At 32.8% G+C, this 21,512-nt stretch overlaps 1 protein-coding gene across 12 annotated transcripts in view; it reads left to right on the top strand.

Annotated features, from left to right (window-relative positions):
• The window catches only part of Ift88 (intraflagellar transport 88), a 123,741-nt gene that overhangs the window by 34,566 nt on the left and 67,663 nt on the right, over positions 1-21,512 (top strand). For all 12 annotated transcript variants that reach the window (XR_007346969.1, XM_015499344.2, XM_048801429.1 and 9 more), the window contains 2 exons: positions 4,195-4,281; positions 17,369-17,468. Coding sequence is in view for 11 of the 12 variants with exons in the window: in XM_015499344.2 (XP_015354830.1) it covers positions 4,195-4,281; positions 17,369-17,468 (187 nt within the window). In the remaining variant the exon portion in view is untranslated. The remainder of the gene's footprint in view (positions 1-4,194; positions 4,282-17,368; positions 17,469-21,512) is intronic.

Here is a 21,512-nt window from a genome sequence, read left to right as displayed (position 1 = left end):
TCACTTGTTATACCCCCTCAGAAAACCCAGGAAAACTTGAACTAAATTAAAAAAGAGAATTGCTATATGGCAACATTAAGATGACAAAGATGTTAGAATTATCTGGCAGATTTTTAAAACAACCATGATAAAAAGGCTTCAATAAACAGTTATAAGCATGCTTAAAACATGGAAAAAATAGAAAGCTTCAGAAAACAAACAGAATCTCAGCAAAGAAATAGAAGATATAAACAAGCAGCACATGGAAATTTTAGAACTGAAAAATATGATAATCGAAGGTCCATGGATAGACCCATTGATAGAATAGAGGGGATAGGGGAAAGAGTGAACTGGAATATAGAAAACAAAAATTACCTAGTCTAATCTGTAGAGTGGAACTAGACTAAAAAAAATAAAATGATTTAAAATCCTTGGGCATATACTCAGTAGTGAGATAACTGGGTCAAATGGTGGTTCCATTCCTAGTTTTTTTAGGAATCTCCATACTGCTTCCCAGAATAATTGCACCAATTTTCAGTTTCACCAGCAATGTATGAGTGTGACTCAGCCATTAAGAAGAATTTCTTTATGACATATGCCAGTAAATGGATGTATCTGAAGACTATTATGCTAAGTGAAATAAGTCAGTCCCTAAAAGCCAAAGGTCAAATGTTTTAAATGATATGTGGAAGCTAACCCACAATGCGGGGGAAGGGAATAAAATAAATTCAGTGGATTAGACAAAGGGGAATGAAGGAAAAAGATGGGGGATAGGAAAAGGAAAGACAATGGGATAAATCTGACATAATTTTGCAATCACATGTATGAATACACCACAGTGAATCTTATTATCATGTATATCCACAAAAATGGGCTCCTAATTAGAATAAGACATGCTTATGTAATTAAATTAAAATGGATTCTACTGTCATATATAACTAAAAAGAACCAGTATAAAAAAATGAGCAGTACCCCAGGGAACTGTGGGACTTCTAATAAAAGATCTAACATTTATATCATCAGAATCCAGAAAGCTTATAGAGGAATAAAAACAATTTATTGAAAACAGTAACAATAGAAAATATCTATTTTCTCCCCAAATCTATTTGCAAATTCAGTGCAATCCAAAATTCTTTCATGATTACAAAAAACCCAAACAAAAATCTTAAAAAGCAAGAAGTAAAAAGGAAGTTCCTCAATGTGATAAAGTGTCTCTATGAAAAACCCACAGTTAGATCATATTTAATAGTAATAGTTCACCAAAAAACTATCATTACAATTAATAAATGAATTCAAGAAGGTTGCAGAGGAAATAAACTGATTCTTTGAAAAAAAAATTGATAAATTCTAGCAAGACTGACAAAAAAAGAGAGAAGACCAAAATTACAAATGTTGAGAATAAAACAATCACTACAGATCCTGCAGACATCAAAAGGATAATAAAAGAAGACATACAAATTTAGCAAGTGAGATGAGATTGACTGCTTTCTTAAAAAACTTTCACCACGTATCATATACAAAAAGTACCTCAAAATGAACCATAGACCTAGATGTGAGAGCTAAAACTATAAAATTCATATAAAAACACCTAAAATTAAATATTACCCTCGGATTAGGCAGTGGTTTCCTAAATATGACACAAAACACAAGTGATGAAAAAAAATGGTACATCATCAAAATTAAAAATGTATGTCCTTCAAACAACACTATCAAGACAGTGAAAATATAACCCACCAAATGAGAGAAAAATACTTGCAAATCATATATCTAAGAAGGAACTTATTTCTAAACTATGTAAGTAAGTTTTCGACTCAATGAAAAATGGTCTAATAATCCAGTTTAAAATGTGCAAAGGTTAGGTATAAATATTGCATATATTTCTGGTTGTAAATGTTTAACTTGTGTCTCTTTTTATTTCAAAACTAACTTTCTGGGCCGGGGTTGTGGCTCAGTGCCAGAGCACTTGCCTAGCATGGGTGAAGCACTGGGTTCCATTCTCAGCACTGCATATAAATAAATTAAATAAAGGTTTATTGACAACTAAAAGAATTATTTTAAAAGAATTATTTAAAAAAAATTCTATCATTTTTTAAAACAATGTGAATATTTGAATTAATCATGAAATGTAACTGTTTATTCTGTATTTTCCCATCAAATCCTATTGGTAGTACTAAATGAGTACTTGAGGTTTGGGGAGTTCAGAAAAATGTGCAAAGGATCTGAATAGACATTTTTTTCAAAATAGACACATTAATGCCGAATAGGCACAAGAAAAGATAAAGTGTCTCTATGAAAAACCCACAGAAGCTGCTAAGGAACTGCAACTCAGAATTGCAATGAAATACCACCTTTCACTAATATTAGATTATAATACAAAATTCAGATAATAAATGTTGGTGAGAAGGTAGATAAATTGGTATCCCCCCCCCCTTCATGCTGATGGTGAGAATATAAAATGGTACTGTAACTTTTTGGAAGACAGACTGGAACTTCCTCAAGAGCTTATACATAAACTTATCATGTGACCCAACAATTTTAGTCCTAGGTAGATAAACTGAAGCAGTTAGAACATGGTTCACATAACAATTTGTATACAAATATTCATAGTAACATTATTCATAGTATCTAAAAGTGGAAATTATCCAAATGTCCAACAACTCATGAATTTAAAAATATGTTCTATCCGTACAATGGAATATATGCTATATACAGATGAGCCTTGAAAATATGGTAAATGGAAAAAAAGACTAGGTATAAAAACAGAAAGTGGATCAGTGGTTGATAGGCACAGGAAAGTGTCTGCTAATTGATACTGAGTTTCTTTTTAAGGTTGTGAAAATGTTCTAAAATTTATTAGGGTAGGTTGTTGCACAAATCTGTGAATACACTTACATCATTAAATTGTAGACTTGACATTGGTAAATTGATATGTGAATTATATCTTTATAAAGCTGTTTTTAAAAAAAGAATTCAGGAATACATTTTTAAAAATTAAAAGTAGGGTTTATTCCAAGGATACAAGCCTGGTTCATTAAATATCAGTCATATTAACCAGTTAAGGAAAAAAACTTATGGTTCAAGCAAGTTGAAAAATTCTGTCCCTATTTTTCTGGAGGTTTCTATGATGAATGAGTATTGACGTTTTTCTAGTGCCTTTTCTGCATCAGTTGATATATAACATGGAATGTTAATCAACAACAAAAAGAAATTAATATGGCAATAATTTGGGTGGATCTGAAGGAAATTATCTTATGAAAATAGCCTTTTCCAAAGATTATGTTAGAGAAATGGAGATCAGATTAATGCTTGTCAGGAGTTGAAGAGGAGTGCTAGGAAGATAACATGAGGGAATGAAAACATAATGGAACTACTCCATATATTCACTGTATCAATGCTAGAATCTTGGTTGTGATGTTATACCTTCACCCTTGGAGAAACAGGGTAAAGAGTAAAAGGTATCCCTATTCCTTTTTTTTATAAATGTGAATTTATGAGTGTCAAAATGTTTAATGAAAAGAAAGAAATTACAGAATTAGTGTTTAATGACTTGGAAAAATATTGTTTTCACAACAATATAGTATAATAAATACAGATTATATAATAGTTATATACATTTTGAGTCCATTTAAAAAACTGCTTGTGTTTATAAATCCAAGAAAAAAAAGACTAAAGGAACATTCATCTACCACTATAAATTGGCATGTCCACTTTGAAATACAATTTGGCATTTTCCAGTATTGGGGACAGTGTACGATTTTATATATGTATGCCTATACATGTGCACATACATGTACATATGCATTCAAAGAAACATGTAGTGATTCATTTTTGCTGTTCACTTCACACTATTTCTTCAGTGGTCATTTTTACTATTTGCTTTCATGTTCACATTGTAGGTTATGTAAGTTCTGCAGTAGAGCCACACAGGCTGCCTCTGTAGTGTCTCTTTGTTTCTTTAGTTTGTCAGAAGGCATCATCAGGCAGAAAATGGAATAAACGTTGTTGACCCAGATGGCAGTCATGTTGCTTGTCATATTTCCAAATTGTATTTTTTTTAACCTGACTTGCAAGCATATTTCTTGTGTAGTTGTCCATCATTTAAGAAGCTCTTGTGGTATGTTAGCTTTGACAGATGTTTATACTTACATTTTAAGAGCTAAATTTTAACTATTTATGTTTCATATTTCTAAATAAAACTTTGTTTGTTTGATATAGGAAAGCCATGGCAGAAAAATACATCATGACAGCTGCAAAACTCATTGCTCCTGTAATTGAAACATCTTTTGCTGTAGGATATGATTGGTAAGAGATTTTAAATGCAATAAAACTGCCCGAATGTGGTGTTTTCATGATCATACTTTATTGATTTAAAATTAATATTATTAGAAAAGAGAATAATGATTGTAAGTATTGCTTTATACTTATGAAACATATAATAGTATTAAAGTTAACATAGGCTATCATAAAAGTTGTGAAGTTTTCTATTTGTTCATGTTATTTCACAAATTAAGTGAATTTAGGGCAAATGAACTACCTACCATTTCTTAGGATTTCTTCCGTTGTATAAATTCCAGCTTGTGCCTTCTTTCTTTTTACTTTTTTTTCCGCTTTGTTAGTAGTAAACTTTTCATCCTGGGTAATAGCTCTCACATCTAAAAAGGCTGTTGTTTCCTGTTATAATAATATATTTCCTAGTGAGTAGTGAGTAGTAAAGTGTTTTAGATTTAGGAAAGCTCCAGTCATTTGTTGAATGAGCATGTGGTTGAATCTCCTGTCTTCTTTTATAGCGTCTCATATAGGTGATCATTTAATTTCTGCTTGGATTCTTCTGGTGTTTTGATTCATTTGCTTTACTTTCTAACATCTTTAATAAAGGTTTATAACATTATTCCTCATATTGAATCCAAATTTGCCTCTCATGAATGAACAAATACAGAGTTTATCTCTGATGTCTATATGTGGTTAAAATATCAGGTCAGTATGGAAGAATTATGACTCTGATTTCCTAGTTACTCTCCATAGTTCTTATTGATAGAATAAAATAGCCTTTCTTTGTTATATTTTCATCGTCTTTCAGCTTCTTACCCATGCTGTTTATCCCTTGGAATCTATTCTGTTTCTAGAGTTCATGATCTTCCTGTTTTAATTTGCACTGGCAGCTTTAATTTGGCCCATGACATTTGTTTTTACTGTGTTTCCAATTGCATGTCTTTCTTTTACATTCTTTGTAGAGTTTGGTTTTTCTGGTGTTTTTCCTTCCAAGAATCTTTCTCTGCTCTAGTTTCTACAAGATGGTTGTTGGCTTGGTTTGGTGTTAAATGTTACCTTGGGGCTTGCCTTCATTTCTCTTCTGGTCTGGACCCTCTATCTCATTTAACAGCTTTGTTTTCTTCTCTTAATTTCATCCCCAGTTAACCCCCTAATGTCTTTCTGTGTGGGTCTAATTCTGTCATCATTCTTGATAGATCAGGTATAACTAGGTCATAACTTGTATATCTTCTTTCAGAACTTTAAAAACAGTGACCCATTCGTTAACTAGCATTGTTGCTGACATGATTCTAATGTTGGTCACATCCTTGTTATTTGTTGTGCTCTACATTTTTTTCTGAAGATTTTTATAATTTTCTCCTTAACTTGTTATTTTGAAATTATATAACCACATTTTAAATTTGTGTTTCTTTCTCCTAAGCATTCCATGACCCCTCTTATATTTCAACTTGAAAAAATATTATTTTATTAATTATTTTACAATTTACTCCCTTCTCCAGTTATGAATTTCTATTAATTGGATTTTAGAAGTTCTTATAACTTATGTTCTTTGATACAGTATTTTCTGTGTGTGGTTTTCATTGCTTTCTGGGAGAAACCTCCACTTTTTGATCCAACTCTCCAATTTAATTATTTTATTTTTACTTTAAATTTTTTTTTTTACATATTACTTAATATTTCCAAGCACACCTTCTTTCTTCTGGTTGTTCCTTTGTTGTTGTGGAGTGTGAGGAGCACCTGTAGGCTTCACCACTCACACAGATGGAGTGATCAGTAGTTCTGTAACAGACCTGTGGTCAGCCTGATCTCTGCCACTGGGGCCTGAATCCACAACCTCACCTCAACTCTGTGGGGGCAGTCAACACACTTCTGTGGAATCTTTCTTAGTGTAACTATCTTCCTTTGTTCTACTTACATACAAGCACATCTTTATCTTTTTTATATTAGTCTAGAAATTGTATTTGCTCATGTTCCCCTCCTGCCATGATCTTTGTTGTAGAGTTTCACCACTTTTATTTCTTTTCCTGTCATTTTAAGTGGGAGTCTGGGAAGAAGTGAGCCATGAATGTCTATGTCTGCTCCCCTTTTGAGTCACAGTCTTGCCTATTGTTAATTGTGATGGAGGGCTTTCTTCCAAATCTTTGTTCTTTCTGGATAAGCAGTTCCAATTCCTTTACCCACTTCAGACAGGATGTTTATATATTCATATTTGATTTTCTGCCAGACTGGTTGTCCACCTAGTTTATAAATGAGTCCCTTAAAATGTGTCATTGTATCTGTGTACAGGACTCCACGTACATTTTCTTTTCACCAACCATGGTAATGGGGAATAGCTAGATCCATTTTTGCACACACTAAATTTTGGTTGTCATCTAAGATCTTCTTGATTTTGGGACAACCACCTCACAATAAATTAACTCTGCTCTTTTAGTCATATCTTTATGCTGAATGGTAAAAATTATTTGTTTTACAAAGTATAAATTAAGTTATCTTGATAAGAGTATATATATTTAATTTTTGAATGTTTTTATGTTTAAAAAATGATAATACTCATCTTTGCAATCTAGCAGTTAGTTTTTAAGTGAAATATTGAATATTTGTTAAAATGCCAACCATTTTCCATTAAATAAAAGTTTTAACTTCCAAGGGTAATTGCTTTTGTCATATCAGATCTAAGATCTGGACAGACTAGGTGATTCTATTCATGTATAATCTTACCTTTATTTTTAATATATTCAAGTAGAACATTAGGGTTTTTTAGCCTAATGACCCTGCATCAAGCCAAAGCATATGCTTTCACTTGAATATTTTCCTGTTGTAAAATGATAGTGTTATATTTAAAAAAAGAATGATAGGCTTGCTTAAGAAACATTGACAAATGGCTATTATGAAATAGAAAGTGAACATATCGGCATCTATTTAAATTTCCAGGGTTTTTTTATATGGATACTAATACAATGAAAGAAGGAATCTAAGACTTAACCATCCATTCTTTTACTGAGCTTCCAGATTTACCCTCACATATTACTTTATCCTGAATCAACATTTTAAAATGTTTGTTTTAGCCAAAGAGCATAGTGATCTTAATTCTTATCATGATTGTTAAAATTCAAAGGAATTGTCAAGATTTCATTTGCAACCTAAGATGTCTTATTTCCTTATGTGTTAATTATACAGGCATCGATTTCTTTGGACCTGGCAGCTTTTCAAAATATTTGCCAAATCTTAGATAACTGAAAAGTGAAGTGCAAATTTCATTTTTAGGAACTTTGAAGAAAGATGTTTGTATATTCATAGAATTTCCTTGTATAATTTTTTCATAAATTGCAATAATTGTGTACGTATATATGAATATATGTGCCTATTGTATACATACATGTTGAAAATGATGCCCATATATATATTAAACTAAGCACAGGAATATAAATATATGTACAGATATGTGTTTTTAAATACTAAACAGTGCTCTTTGCAGGCAACATCAGAGCTTCTGACTGAGGTTAAAGAATACATGTAGAAAAATATTTCATAATGTAATGACTACTTATAAGTAAGTGTCATACATTCTCCTTGTCTGCTTTTTTCATATAAATTGTAGAGGATTAAGGAACAGGCATTCTAAGACATAAATAACATCTGTTTGGAGAACTTTTAAGATTTGAAATTAAACAAGCAAAAGATTTAAATTAAGCCATCTGATTTTTTTTTTATGATGCTAAGGATTGAAACTTGCATGTGAGGCAAGCACTCTACAAATGCGCTGTATCCCCACAAAGCCATCTGATTTCTAATCTGTTTAGATAATTCTTAAATTATATTTTCAATATGAAAAAAGCCAATGTAGAATCTTCAGAGCCCATTAGACAGTTTTATTTTTATATTTTAAAATTATTCAATAAAAGTGACACAGTTTTGAAGTTGAAAGAGTATTTTCTCTTTATTCAGATCTAGCTTTTGGAAGTTGTTTTCCATTTAAAAAAAAAAATTTGTTTTTCAATAACAGGTCTTTCTATGTTACCCAGACTGGCCCCAAATTCCTAAGCTTAAAACAATTCTGCTTCCGCCTCACAATTAGCTGGGACTATAGGTTTACATCCCCACATTGGCTTAAATTTTTCATCATGGTAATGGATCCATAAGAAAAAGTGCTTGCTAATGTTTTACTGACTAGACTATTTCATCCTGTTGAAATCTGGAAATATACAGCTTTCAAAACCTAGTTGATATTAATAAATTAGTCAAAAAGCCAGGAATTTTATAGACATTTTTCTAAAGACAAAGTCATTAATTTTCTCTAGGCCAGTTTTCAATGAGCATGTAAGCAAGCCTGATATCAAGTTCATGCCTTAAATTGTGGCATAAAATATTTTAATTCAGCTTAAATTTAATGACCACAATGCTATTTTAGATTATTTATTAGTATTCCTTTATACTTTAACGCAGGGAGGTAAGCATAATCATTGCCTTTTTGTAGCTAAGAAATGTAGACTTGACTAAAGACAGTTAGTTTAGGTCAGTCTTATTAAACTTTGTGTTCATTGGAAATGACCTGGTTACTTTTTAAAAGTATAGGTAGTACCTGGGGTACATGCTTAGCACGGGCAAGACCCTGGATTGTGTCTGCAAAACAAACAAATCAACAAAGAAGTACAGATTACTATCAAGTTTTCCTATTCTCTTCCTACCATAGTCAGGATTCTGAAATCAGGAGTGAGCACTTGCATTTTTATCAACTCCCCACCAAGTGATTCTGATACATGCAGTATTCTCTTTACCAGTGATACCACCCTTGGCTGAATATTAAAATCATCAGAGGAGTCAAAAAATTCTAAGGCCCAGTCTGTACTCTAGAAATTCCAGGTGTTAAGACTCATGAATAAATAAAAGCCTCCTATGGGTTCTGTGATATGTATCAAACACATGAATAGTACTTTGTACCATGTCAATAATTTTGGAATGCCATTGACTAAGGAAATCATTAAAAGTAAAGATTTCAGTCTTGAATAGGACAGAAAAACCTCTTTTTCAGTGCTCTTTGGTAATATGCTGCCAGGTTTGGAAACTCATGGAAATCCAATTGTTTTATTGAGAAACAGAAGGGAAAGTCAGTCCTGAAATTATTTGTGATTTTCACTATAAATTTTCTGGCATTCTTACTATATTTCTGTTATTTTCATATGATTAAATTATTTTAAACCTTTTTTTGGTGAAATATAAAGCACACACAAAAATTATACAAAACAGCTGGATGTGCACATAGAGCACTAATCTCTAGGATATATAAAGAACTCAAAAATCTTAATACCAAAAAAACAAATAAACCAATCAATAAATGGACAGACACTTCTCAGAAAAAGATACAGTCAACAAATATATGAAAAAATGCTCAACATCTCTAGCAATTAGAGAAATGCAAATCAAAACTGCTCTAAGATTTCATCTCAGCATGGCAGCTATTAAGAATATAAACAATAAATGTTGGTGAGGATATGGGGGAAAAGGCACACTCATACATTCATTGCTGGTGCAGCCAATATGGAAAGCAGTATGGAGATTTCTTGGAAAACTGGGAATGGAACCACCATTTGACCCAGCTATCCCACTCCTCGGTCTATACCCAAAGGACTTAAAAACAGCATACTACAGAGACACAGGCACATCAATGTTTATAGCAGCACAATTTACAATAGCTAAACTGTGGAACCAACCTATATGCCCTTCAGTAGATGAATGGATACAGAAAATGTGGAATATATACACAATGGAATATTATTCAGCATTAGAAGAGAATAAAATAATGGCACTTGTAGGTAAATGATGGAGTTGGAGAATATAATGCTAAGTGAAGTTAAACAATCCCCAAAAACAAAATGCCAAATATTTTCTCTGATTTAAGTATGCTGTTCGTAATGTGGTTGGGGGAGAGAGCATGGGAAGATTAAATGAACTATAGATAGGGCAAAGGGGAAGGAGGAGAATGGAGGGGGCATGGGAGTAGAAAAGATAGTGGAATCGGATGGCCATCATTCCTCTAAGTACATGTATGAAAACACGAACGTACAACCAGATATATGAAAAATTGTGCTCTGTATGTGTAATATGAATTGTAATGCATACTGCTGTCATATATAACAAAATTAAATAAATAAATAAAATATCTGGATGCTATTTTCATAGTCCCAACTACTCGGCAGGCTTAGAAAGGATCCCTTGAGCCTGGGCAACACGGTGGGATTCTGCTTAAAAAAAAAATAAAAATTATACAAAATAGTATATGGTTTAGAAATGAGATATCCCCCAAAACCTCTTGTGATAGCTGGTCGAGGTGGTGCATGCCCATAATACTGGCAACTTGCAAGGCTGAGGCAGGAGGATCGCAAGTTCAGAGGCAGCCTCAGCAAAAGTGAGGTGTTAAGCAACTCAGTAAGAGCCTGTCTCTAAATAAAATACAAAAATAGGACTGGGGATGTGGCTCAGTGGTTGAGTGTCCCTGAGTTCAATCCCCAGCACCATCACCATGCCCCCTGCCCCCAAAAAAAGAAGAATAAAAAAAAGCCCCTGTGTTAATGCAGGAATATTTAGAGGTACAAAATTAGATTATGAGAACAGCAACCTAATTAGTCCATCCTAGTTGAATGGACTGGGTGGTACCTATAGGCAAATTGGGGCATGCTCTGGAGTGGTGCTTCTTCTCTGTGGCCCTTTTTCCACACTTTCACTACTTCTTGGCTGTAATGAGCTGAGCAGCCATCCTTTATCATGATGTTCAGCCTTATCTCCAGCCCAAAGCAATCAAACTGACCTACCATGAACTGAACCTCTGAAATCGTGAAACAAAATAAACTTTTCCTCCTCTTAGTTGTTCTGGTTGGGTCACAGCAACCAAAAGCTGACAAACACAAACAGTAACATCAGCTTAGTGTTGTATCACAAAATAAACACCTGTGTGACCACTGCATAGCTTAATAAATAAAATTTAAAGATAGAACATTGTCAGTATCTAGAAGATCCTGATTTGGGTCACTGCACTTCCTACTTTGAAAGGTGACACTGTCTCAACTTCATTGTTAATCACTTCCTTGCTTTTCTTCATACTTAAACATCCTAAACAGGCATACTTGACACCATCATTTAATTTTGCTAGTTTTAAAAAACATTATATATAATGAATCTTATTTTACATATTTTTTTTCATATGTCTTCTTTACAAGACATACATATCCTTGCAGGTAGCTGTGGTTTGTTCATTGCTGTGTTATGGTTCATGATGTTAATATATTGCAGTTTATCCATTTTAATTTTACGGGACATTGTGGCAATTTGTACTTTTAACCTATAAAACATGCTTTTTATAAGTTATTTATCACCAACTCTGCTTTCTCATAATCCAGTACCCAAGGTTTGCCATGATTTTTATTCCAAATTTATTGTGATAATATGAAACATGATAGTATACATGATCACATTTATCTTTTAGCTGTAAAAAACTGGCCTACAGCCAGGCATTCTGGGGGCACACGCCTATAATCCCAGCGGCTCAGGAGGCTGAGACAGGAAGATCACAAGTTCAAAAAACCAGCCTCAGCAAAAGTGAAGCGCTAAGCAACTTGGTGAGACCCTGTCTCTAAATAAAATATAAAATAGGGCTGAGGATATGGCTCAGTGGTCAAGTGCTCCTGAGTTCAATCCGTAGTACAAAAAAACAAAACAAAAATCTGGCCTACATTTAAAGCATAATATAGATAAAATGGACCTAACAAGTCTATCTATAAAGTTTTTTTATTTGTCCCTTTTAATTAGAATCTATTTTGATATATTTATACAAAAATGGAATATATCTTGTTCTAATTAGGATCTCAGTCTTGTGGATGTAACACAATGTTGAGATTCTCATATATGTACATAGGAAAGTCATATCAGAGCTATTCCACTGTCTTTCCTATTTCTATCCTCCCTCTCTTCCCTTTATTCCTCTTTGTCTAATCCACTGAATTATTCTATTCCTCCTCTCCCCATCTTTTTGTAGGTTAGCGTTCTTATATCAGAACATTTGACTTGTTTTTGGGGGGTTTGGCTTATTCACTTAGCATGATAATCTCCAGATCCATACTTTCACCGGCAAAATGTCATAAAGTTTTCTTCTTTATGGGTGAGTAATACTCTCTTGTATATATGAACCACATTTTCTTTATCCATTCATCTGTTGATGGACATCTAGATTGTTTCCACAGCTTAGCTGTTGTGAATTATGATGCTGTAAACATTGATATGTTGTGTCAATGTAGTATGCTGATTTTAAATCCTTTGAATATATACCAAGGAATAGTATAAATGGGTCAAATGGTGGTTTCATTCCTAGTTTTTTGAACAATCTCCATACATCCATTTACGTTTAAAACACTAGAGGAACTAGGTATAATAGGAACGTACCTCAATGTTGTAAAGCTATATATAACAAACTGAAGGTCAATATCATTCTAAACAGAAAAACTAGAAGGATTCCCTCTAAAACAGGAACAAGACAGGGATACTCTTTTTTACCACTTCTATTCAATATAGTCCTTGAAACTCTAGCCCAAGCAATTAGGCAAAAGAAAGAAATTAAAGAGATATGAATAGAAAAAGAAGAGCTCAAACTATCTCTTTTTGCCAATGATATGATCTTATATTTAGATGATCCAAAAAACTCCACCAGAAAACTTCTAGAACTCATAAATGAATTCAACAAAGTAACAGGATACAAAATTAACGCCCATAAATCAATTGTGTTCCTATATACCAATGATTAATTTCACATTATATTTACCATACAAGTACCTATTTTTTCTAAAGTTCCATTCAACACTCACCCTCATTTTTTTTTCCTTTTGTTTCTTTGTTGTTTTTGTTGTTGTTTGCTTAGTGTATCCTTTTTAGGATACTTTTGCATACCCCAACTTTATGAAAATATTTTCCAATGTTTTCTTATAATTTTACCTTTCAAATTTAGATAGATGATCCACGTGGGTTTTTCTCCTTTTTTTTTTTTTTTTTTTTTTTTAGTATGGCATGAAATAGGGAAAGATCTTTCTTTTTCCCTCTGCTCTTTTTACTAGGGCTATCCATTTGACTCAGCATCAAAAGATTATGCTTTTCCCAATATTCTGTAATACCATCTTTGACATATATCAAGTGACTGTGTATGGGTCTGTTTTCTGAAGAATCTCCATACTATTTTCCATAGTGGTTGTACCAATTTGCAGTCACACCAGCAAGGTATGAGTGTACGTTTTTCCCCACATCCTCACCAACATTTTTTGTCGCATGTATTCTAGATAATTGCTGTTCTGACTGGAGTGAGATAAAATCTTAGTAGTTTGATTTGTATTTCTCTAAATTGCTAGAGATGTTGAACATTTTTTTATATATTTGTTGATTGATTGTATTTCTTCTGTGAAGTGTCTGTTCATTTCCTTTGCCCATTTATTGATTGGTTATTTGTTTTTTTTGGTGTTATGTTTTTTGTTTTTTGTATTTGTTAGCAATAACAAAGCAATCTAAATGCTATGTTATACTAACATAACAACTTGTGCTTTTTAGGCTGTTATGAGATTACATAGTAGGAGTCCCCAGTATAGAGTAGCGTTATGGAAGGCTTCCCAGATTAAATGATATTTGGATTGAGAGCTGAAGAATTAGTAAAGATAAAAACAGCAGGGAGAGAAGATATTCTAAGTAGAGCAAAGATAAAGATCCAGATGATATATGTTCCTCAAAATAATTCAGCTCTAAGTTTCTGAGGAACCTTATGCACAAGAACAGTAGAATTTAAGTACTCTCCTTAGGAAAAAAATGAGAAAAAGTAATTCAAATAATTTTCCATAGGACTTAATTCTTTATAGAACCCCAGTTGATGAAAGTAGGGAGAAGAGCATGATGTGTTTACTTTTGAGGCATTTGATTTGTTGGTATTTCTTTTGTTATTGAACCATTCTTCTCCTCTTACTGTGATACTATACCCTTCTGGTTGTTATGCCTCTGATCATTTTTCGTCAGACTACTTCAGCCATTCTTCCTCTTCTGGCCACATGGAAGTTTTGTTTCTCTGAATGTCAGCCTTCTCACTTCTCACTCCTCTCTACTTACCCCAGATGGCCTGATCCATACCTGTGAAATTTATTAGAGCACTAAAACTCTTGTAAATTCCTGAGCAATACTCCTGAATGATAGTAACATCTTTTGTTACAAGATAACAAAAGTTATCTTTCCTGTCACAAAAGCTTCTAAAACCCTTGAAATCACTAGCATGTGATTGAGTTTTGTTTTTTTGTTTTCCTGTGTTAATGAGATAACTGATTGGCTGAAAACTCCACAGAGCCTAAGGATAAGGGCTAGTTGCCAGAGAACCATGTGATTTAAGGATTGGAAATTTCCTTCCCACATCTCTAAGGAAAAGGTTGGAGATTAAGTTAAACACTAATGGCCAGTGATTTAATAAATTGTGTCTGTGTAATGGGATCTCTATAAAACTTATGACTGAGAGGGTTTAGAGAGCTTCCAGGTTAGTGAAGATATCTACATTCTGGAAGGGTGGCAAACTCCAAATATCTCCAAATACAGAAGCTTCTGTGCTAAGAACACTTTCAGACCTTGACCTATGTACCTCTTCATCTCACTCTTTATCTGAATCTTTTATATTTTTTGTAAACAACTGGTAATAGTTACATTCTATGAACCATTAAAATCTGTGAACTTAAGAAGGGTCATGGGAACCTCTAGTTTATAACCAGGTGAGATTGTGGAAACTTGCTGCTTGTGATTGATATATGAATTGAAGTCCAGTCTTGTGTAACTGAGCCCTTAAATGCAGTTGGTTAAATTAATGGCAGAATTGGATTAAATTACAAAACAGTTGATATTTTTAGAGAATTGGAGAATTGATTGGTGTAGGGGAAATCTCCACACATTTGTTATCAGAAGTGTGAGTAGAAAAATAGTTTTCATTTTAACACCCATGTCTCTGTCGCTAATATGTTGCCAAATCCCAGACATTTATTTTAGAAGACTGTATTATATTATGGGCTTACACATATGACAGTTGGACTATCCTCTTTAATGTTGTTTATGCACTGTAAATTCATCATTTTCAATCCTAAGTGCATCTTCTCCTACACCCTAAACATGATCTCATTATATATTGTCGAGATAAATGGTGTTACCAGTTAACCAATTGCATAACACAAAAATCTAGACCATCACTTTAGATTCCTCTATGTCCTCTGTCTCACTTCCTATATCTGACCATCAACTACTTCTCATTATATCACCTTTCAAAATGACCTCCTTTTTATTTCTATATACTGTATTAGTTCAAAATTTCATTATTTTTTCATAGGTCATGGCCTACTATTTTGGCTATCTCCTAGCTGCTCCCTGTGGTTCCTATTGAAGTGATTTTCTAGAATTTATACAATCACTCACATGCTTACAACCCTTAGTGGTTCCCTGGGACTTTCAGAGTATGGTACATATTCCTTAGTTTACCGTACAGATTTTGTATTATATGGCATCTGCCTACTTCTCAGACCTTTTTTTCCTACTTTTTCATAAGCATCCTGTCTAATCCAGGTATGGTGATTGAATCTACTCTTTAAATTGTTCCAGTTTTCTTATCTTCACATCTTTAGACATGTTATTCCCTCTACCTAGAATGTCTTTTTTTCTCCTTAAATCATTTCATATTTGTCCTTCAAACTGAGCTCAGGTATCTCTGGAATATCTTTCCCCAGGCTGTTGTAGAATCTCACCCCTATATTCTTGAATTATTATTTAGACATAGAATCTCATTGAGTTGCTAAGTGCCTTGCCATTGTTCAGGCTGGCATTGAACTTGAGAACCTCCTGTCTCAGCCTCCCAAGCTGCTGGGATTATATGCGTGTGCCACCGTACCCAACCCAACATGATGTTTTGATAATGTATACATTGTAGAATGTTTAAATCAAGTCATTTAATATATGCGTGACCTCATATATTTCTGTGTGTGTTAAGAACACTTAAAATCTCAGCAGTCTTCAAGTATACAATGTGTTTTATTAATGATAGTCACTATGATGTACAATAGATCTCTTGGACATATTCCTCCTTCTACTTGAAATTTGTGTCCTTTGGCCAACATCTCCTCAATACCTCCCATACCTCAGTTATTCTGTTTTAAAAATAAGGTAAATAAGGTCATGTGATAGATATTATTATCCAAAGTACATATATGAAGACACAAATTGGTGTGAATATACTTTGTATACAATCAGAGATATGAAAAATTGTGCTCTATATGTGTAATAAGAATTGTAATGCACCTGCTGTCACACATAAATAAAAATTAATTTTAAAAAATAAGGTCATGATCCTCTAAATTGATTTCAAGACCTCAGTTTGAAAAACAGCCTTGTGGAATTGGGTTTTGGTATCAACAAAAATTGGGATCAACTTCTTTTTGACCTGTGTGATCTCACATATGATGATCTTTTTTTCACAGTTGTGGGATTAAATGTGATAATGCTTCTAAAAAAATTAGCACAGTGCCTGATATATAATAAACAATAAATGTTCTGTACTTTGGGAAATAGTTTTATTCCCTAAATAGGTCTATTCAAGCTAATACACAAAAATTAATATATTCTATAAATTCTTCAAAATTTTTATCATGATAACATCTAAGAGGGAAAAATACAGAAACAGTTTCACCTCTTAAAAATTGAAATTGCTATATAGTAGTTAATTTAAAAATACAATATAGATATCAATCCAATTTTTATTTAAAATGTCATAAATAATTAGAGTGGCAATAGGCTATTGAGAAATTGGAAAAGAAAATTAATTTAGAACCAAAAATTCAGTAATGTAAAGCCTGTATTGGAAGAAATCAGCTTTAACTTTACAAAGCACTAGGGCTACTTTAAACATTCTTTGGGGCTGGGTGTACATCAGTGGTAGAGTTCTGACCTGGTATGTGGAAGGCCCTGGCTTCCATAACCAGCACTGCCAAAAAAAAGCTTTGAAAAGTCACATTTAGGAAAACCAACAGCATAAAAAATACTAAAATGAAATCAAGTAACTTTTTATGTTTTACCTTTTTTATAGGTGTGTGGAAGTAGTGAAAGCTTCTCAATATGTAGAACTAGCCAATGATCTGGAAATAAACAAGGCAATTACATACTTGAGACAGAAAGACTTTAACCAAGTAAGTTTAAAAAACAATTTTCAGTGAAATTTCTTATGTTAATTAGTCAAAGCAATGAAAACAGGGAAACTCCTTCCTAGAATAACGTTACTTGTGATTATTCTGAAGTTTAGTAAATTTATATGTCTATAATTTCCAATAATATAATTTTAAATTTTCATTAATTTTTAATCTTAAAATGTAAATATTTTTCTTATCTAGTTGCTAAATTACCAAACCATATTCTAGTCCAGAGAGTAATTTTCCCTTGAAGTTTTCAGAGTTCCCCAAAGCAGTAAGACTTTCAGAATCGGGGATCATGCTCAGTGAGGAAGGAAGACTGAGAATGCAAATAGCAGCCAGATGCACTTCCATCCTGCTGTCCTCTCCAGAGAAATTCTTGTCTATTGTTTATATATTTGACTTACTCATTTACTCTGCACTAGAAATGAAAAGGTCCCACTGCTAGACATGGGGTTAGAACCCTATGGGTCTCATTGGCACTACTGCTACCTTGCTGCCTTGGGCAGAAGTGGAGTGGGTGCTTTGCCTTCCATAGTCTCTCAAATGGGACATAACTGAAATAAAACCAGAAGGCTTAGTTAGCCTTAAGAAAAAGAAGGGCTACCAAAAGAGAGTAGGCGGAATAAAACTTGATTTCCTAGTTTGTAAACCAGTGATTAGTGTCCTGCAGCTAGAAAACTCAACTCCTCCAGATTAGACCAAGAGTGCAAGGGCCAGAGAAAGCCACAGCATTTTCCCCACATCCTCTCCAACCTGTACTTTCAGTTTTTCTTCTTATTTAAGGACCTTCCTCTTATCTCTGAGAAACAGAAAGGACTAATCACTCTCCAGGGAAAGGGAAGAAAACCATCTATTCAGAAAATATGAGAGTAGAATAAAGTAACCCCAACATTCATGTAGTAATTATATGAGTAAAAGAGTGCAATGTTTCTATTGCATGTATTCATTTACTATACTTAATTAGTTTAGCATTTATAAAGCATTAAAATACTTTCAAACTTTTTTATGAATATGACGTTTACTATTATAGATGATAAAAAGGAGAAAACCATAGTTGTTAGTTTTCTCTTGATGTTTTATTTTTAAATGTTCTTTTTAGAAAGGATGAACAATGCATTACAATATTTTGTTTTAAAACTGTGTCTGTCAAGGAATATGTCCTCTTAATTTTTTCACATTTAAAATTGTTTAATCCAGATCTTACTGTCTGCTACTTTTATCGCTGTTCTCTTTTAAAGTATGTTTTATGTCATTTGCATGTTCAAGTTTGTAACATCAATTAGTTTACCTATATTTTTAAAATGCCACTTCTGCTTGCTTTTCAACATTGCTGCTTTCACTTTGTGTTTCTTTTATTTGTATATTGTAAGTATGATGAGGTGTGCATAGTATAATCTTAATTTGAAGGGAACACTATCAGGCTAAAAAGGATTAAGTCGGTACTACATGTAGTTTACAGAAAAGAATTTATGCCTTCTAAAAGGCTATAATTCTGAAATTATCCCTATTTTTTTTTTTTTTAGAAAAGATGCTGAAATCAGAGTGTAATCCTTTGAGATGGGATGGTATTTGTAGCCAACTTTGTAATAGAGAAAAAAACACCACCCAAATAGTAAATTTTGTAATAGTAAATGAAATAATGCAGCTGGTCTGGAGGCCACCAAGAGCAGAGAGTCAGACTCAGTAGAAGACTGAAGCCAGGAGCTAGAGGCATCACCAGGAAAGAAAATGAAAATGGACATAGAGCTAATTTCCTAATTTGGGGGGAGGGGGATTAAAAATACAATTAGTGATGTTTATTTTCTTTGTTTTGTCATTTACAACTAGTTTTAACTAAATTTAATGTTGATATTCAGTGTACTTTTATCAGTTCAGTGTACTTTTATCAGTTTCATTTATAAATAATTTATGACATTTTACTTTTAAAAACAGATATTGGATAATGTATTCATGGATATGTAAAGAACAGTTGTGAAAACAGATTATTTCAGAAATGAAACTGAGCCAAAAAATACCTGAGAGTGTTCATTTTACTAGAATAGTTAATAGTATAACCTTTTTAGAATATTTCATAGTTTAAAAACTTAAAGTATGAAATATATTCTTACTGTGTCAAATGTTTTTAAGTAGATATTTAAGTTCTAAATACTTTCATTAATTCTTAAGAAATAGCTTTGAATTGCATGGCTTTTTTATGTGTTAATTCAATTTTGGAAAAAAACATTTGAGAGAAACTAGTTTTTGTTTTAAGTGTAGCTTTAAATTATTATTTTTGAACTACAAAGGAGTAATTTAAAAAATTGAGAGGCTGGGGTTGTAGCTCAGTGGTAGAGTGCTAGCCTAGCTCGTGTGAGGCACTGGGTTCGATCCTCAGCACCACATAAAAATAAATGAATAAAATAAAGGCATTGTGTCCATCTACAACTAAAAATATATATTTTTTTAAATTGAATTTTGGGCTGGGATTGTGGCTCAGTGGTAGAGCACATGCCTAGCATGGGCAGGACCCGGGTTCAATTCTTAGCACCACATAAAACTTTAAAAAAAGGCATTGTGTTGTGTCCACCTACAAAAAAAAAAAATAGATTTTCTCTCTCTCTCTCTCTCTCTCTCTCTCTCTCTCTCCCTCTCCCCCCCCCTCCTTTCTCCTCTTTAAAAAAAATGAATTTAACATATTTCCTTGACTACAGAATGAATGGCTACCTTTTTTAAAAATTACTATTGTTATTTGTTAGTTTCTTTTTGTATTCCATTTTAAGGATGTCATAAATTCTAGAGAACAGCTTTCTTTTCCTGTGCACTTTATCTCAGAGAACTTATTGAATATATGAATTATACTTATTTACGTGCCTTATATTTTGAAGTAACACATTTATTGTGACACAATGTAAAAGTGAAGATTAAAACATTGCAAATCTTATTCAAAGTGAAATGTGGCTTACATAACTTAGAGATTCAAAACAGCAGGGCTTTCACATTAATACCTGTAGAAGTTATGTAAAGTATCCATGAAATGGTTTGTATAGGATGAGCAATAGTAGCAACAATAATTTTTGAAGTGAGTTTTAGAAATTTTTTGGCAGTTATATAAAATTCTTCTTAAAAAATAAGTGAGGAACACAATCCCAAAAGTAAGGATGTGATGTTTGGGTTTTTCTTTTCCAGTGTTTACTTTGTGGAATTATAAACAACTGCCCTAGAAACTTCTAACAGTTTTCTTTAAAGTCATCAAAAACCCTTTAAAATAATAACAATTTACTAATATTGTAACCAGAATATATGCAATCTAGTATTTTTAAATTATCTACCCTTCAAAAAATTGAGTTGACATGCGGGCTGGTATTTCCATCACAGAAGAATTGGTCAAACACTTGGAGTAGCTAAAGATGATGACCACTGTAAAAGCTAAAGCAGGATTTTTGCTTGAACATGACTGTTTACCAGGAACAGGAGGCACCAAAAGCATTTTCTATTTGGTAAATGTTCTTTAAAAGAAGGAAGAAAAGATAAACTCATTGCCTTTTGCTACCTGTTTCGTTCTTTCTGATATTATGCAGTAATTTCCAGGTTGAATACGCGTTCAGCTTTCATGTAAGGTATCTGGCCATTCCACATCTTATTTGGGTAACATTATCTCAGATTTGCCAGATGATTAAAAATATACTTTCATTTCTCTTGATTTGAAAATGTAATTATATTTGGATCTACTTCAGATCATTTTTTATAATATTCCCAGAATTATTTTTAAAAAATTATTTTTAGATGTTAATGAACCTTTATTTTACTAATTTATTTATATGCGGTGCTGAGAATTGAACCCAGTGCCTCATACATGCCAGGCAAGCGCTCTACTATTAAGCCACAATCCCAGCCCCCCCACCCCCAAATTATTTTCTGTTACTGGTTTTAGAAAATTCTCAGCCATTGATCTTTCTTTCCCTTTTGGAACTTCAGTTACATTTCTAGTAAACTTTTTCACTGTGTACTCATATGTCTCTTTTATGTTCTTTTTTAAGAATTTTTTTTTTTTTTTTTTTTTTT

Source organism: Marmota marmota, unplaced genomic scaffold, assembly GCF_001458135.2.
Source record: "Marmota marmota marmota unplaced genomic scaffold, marMar, whole genome shotgun sequence".
In the NCBI taxonomy this organism is placed as follows: domain Eukaryota; kingdom Metazoa; phylum Chordata; class Mammalia; order Rodentia; family Sciuridae; genus Marmota; species Marmota marmota.
Note: the sequence above shows the minus strand (reverse complement) of the source record. Positions and strands in the feature narration are given on the sequence as shown.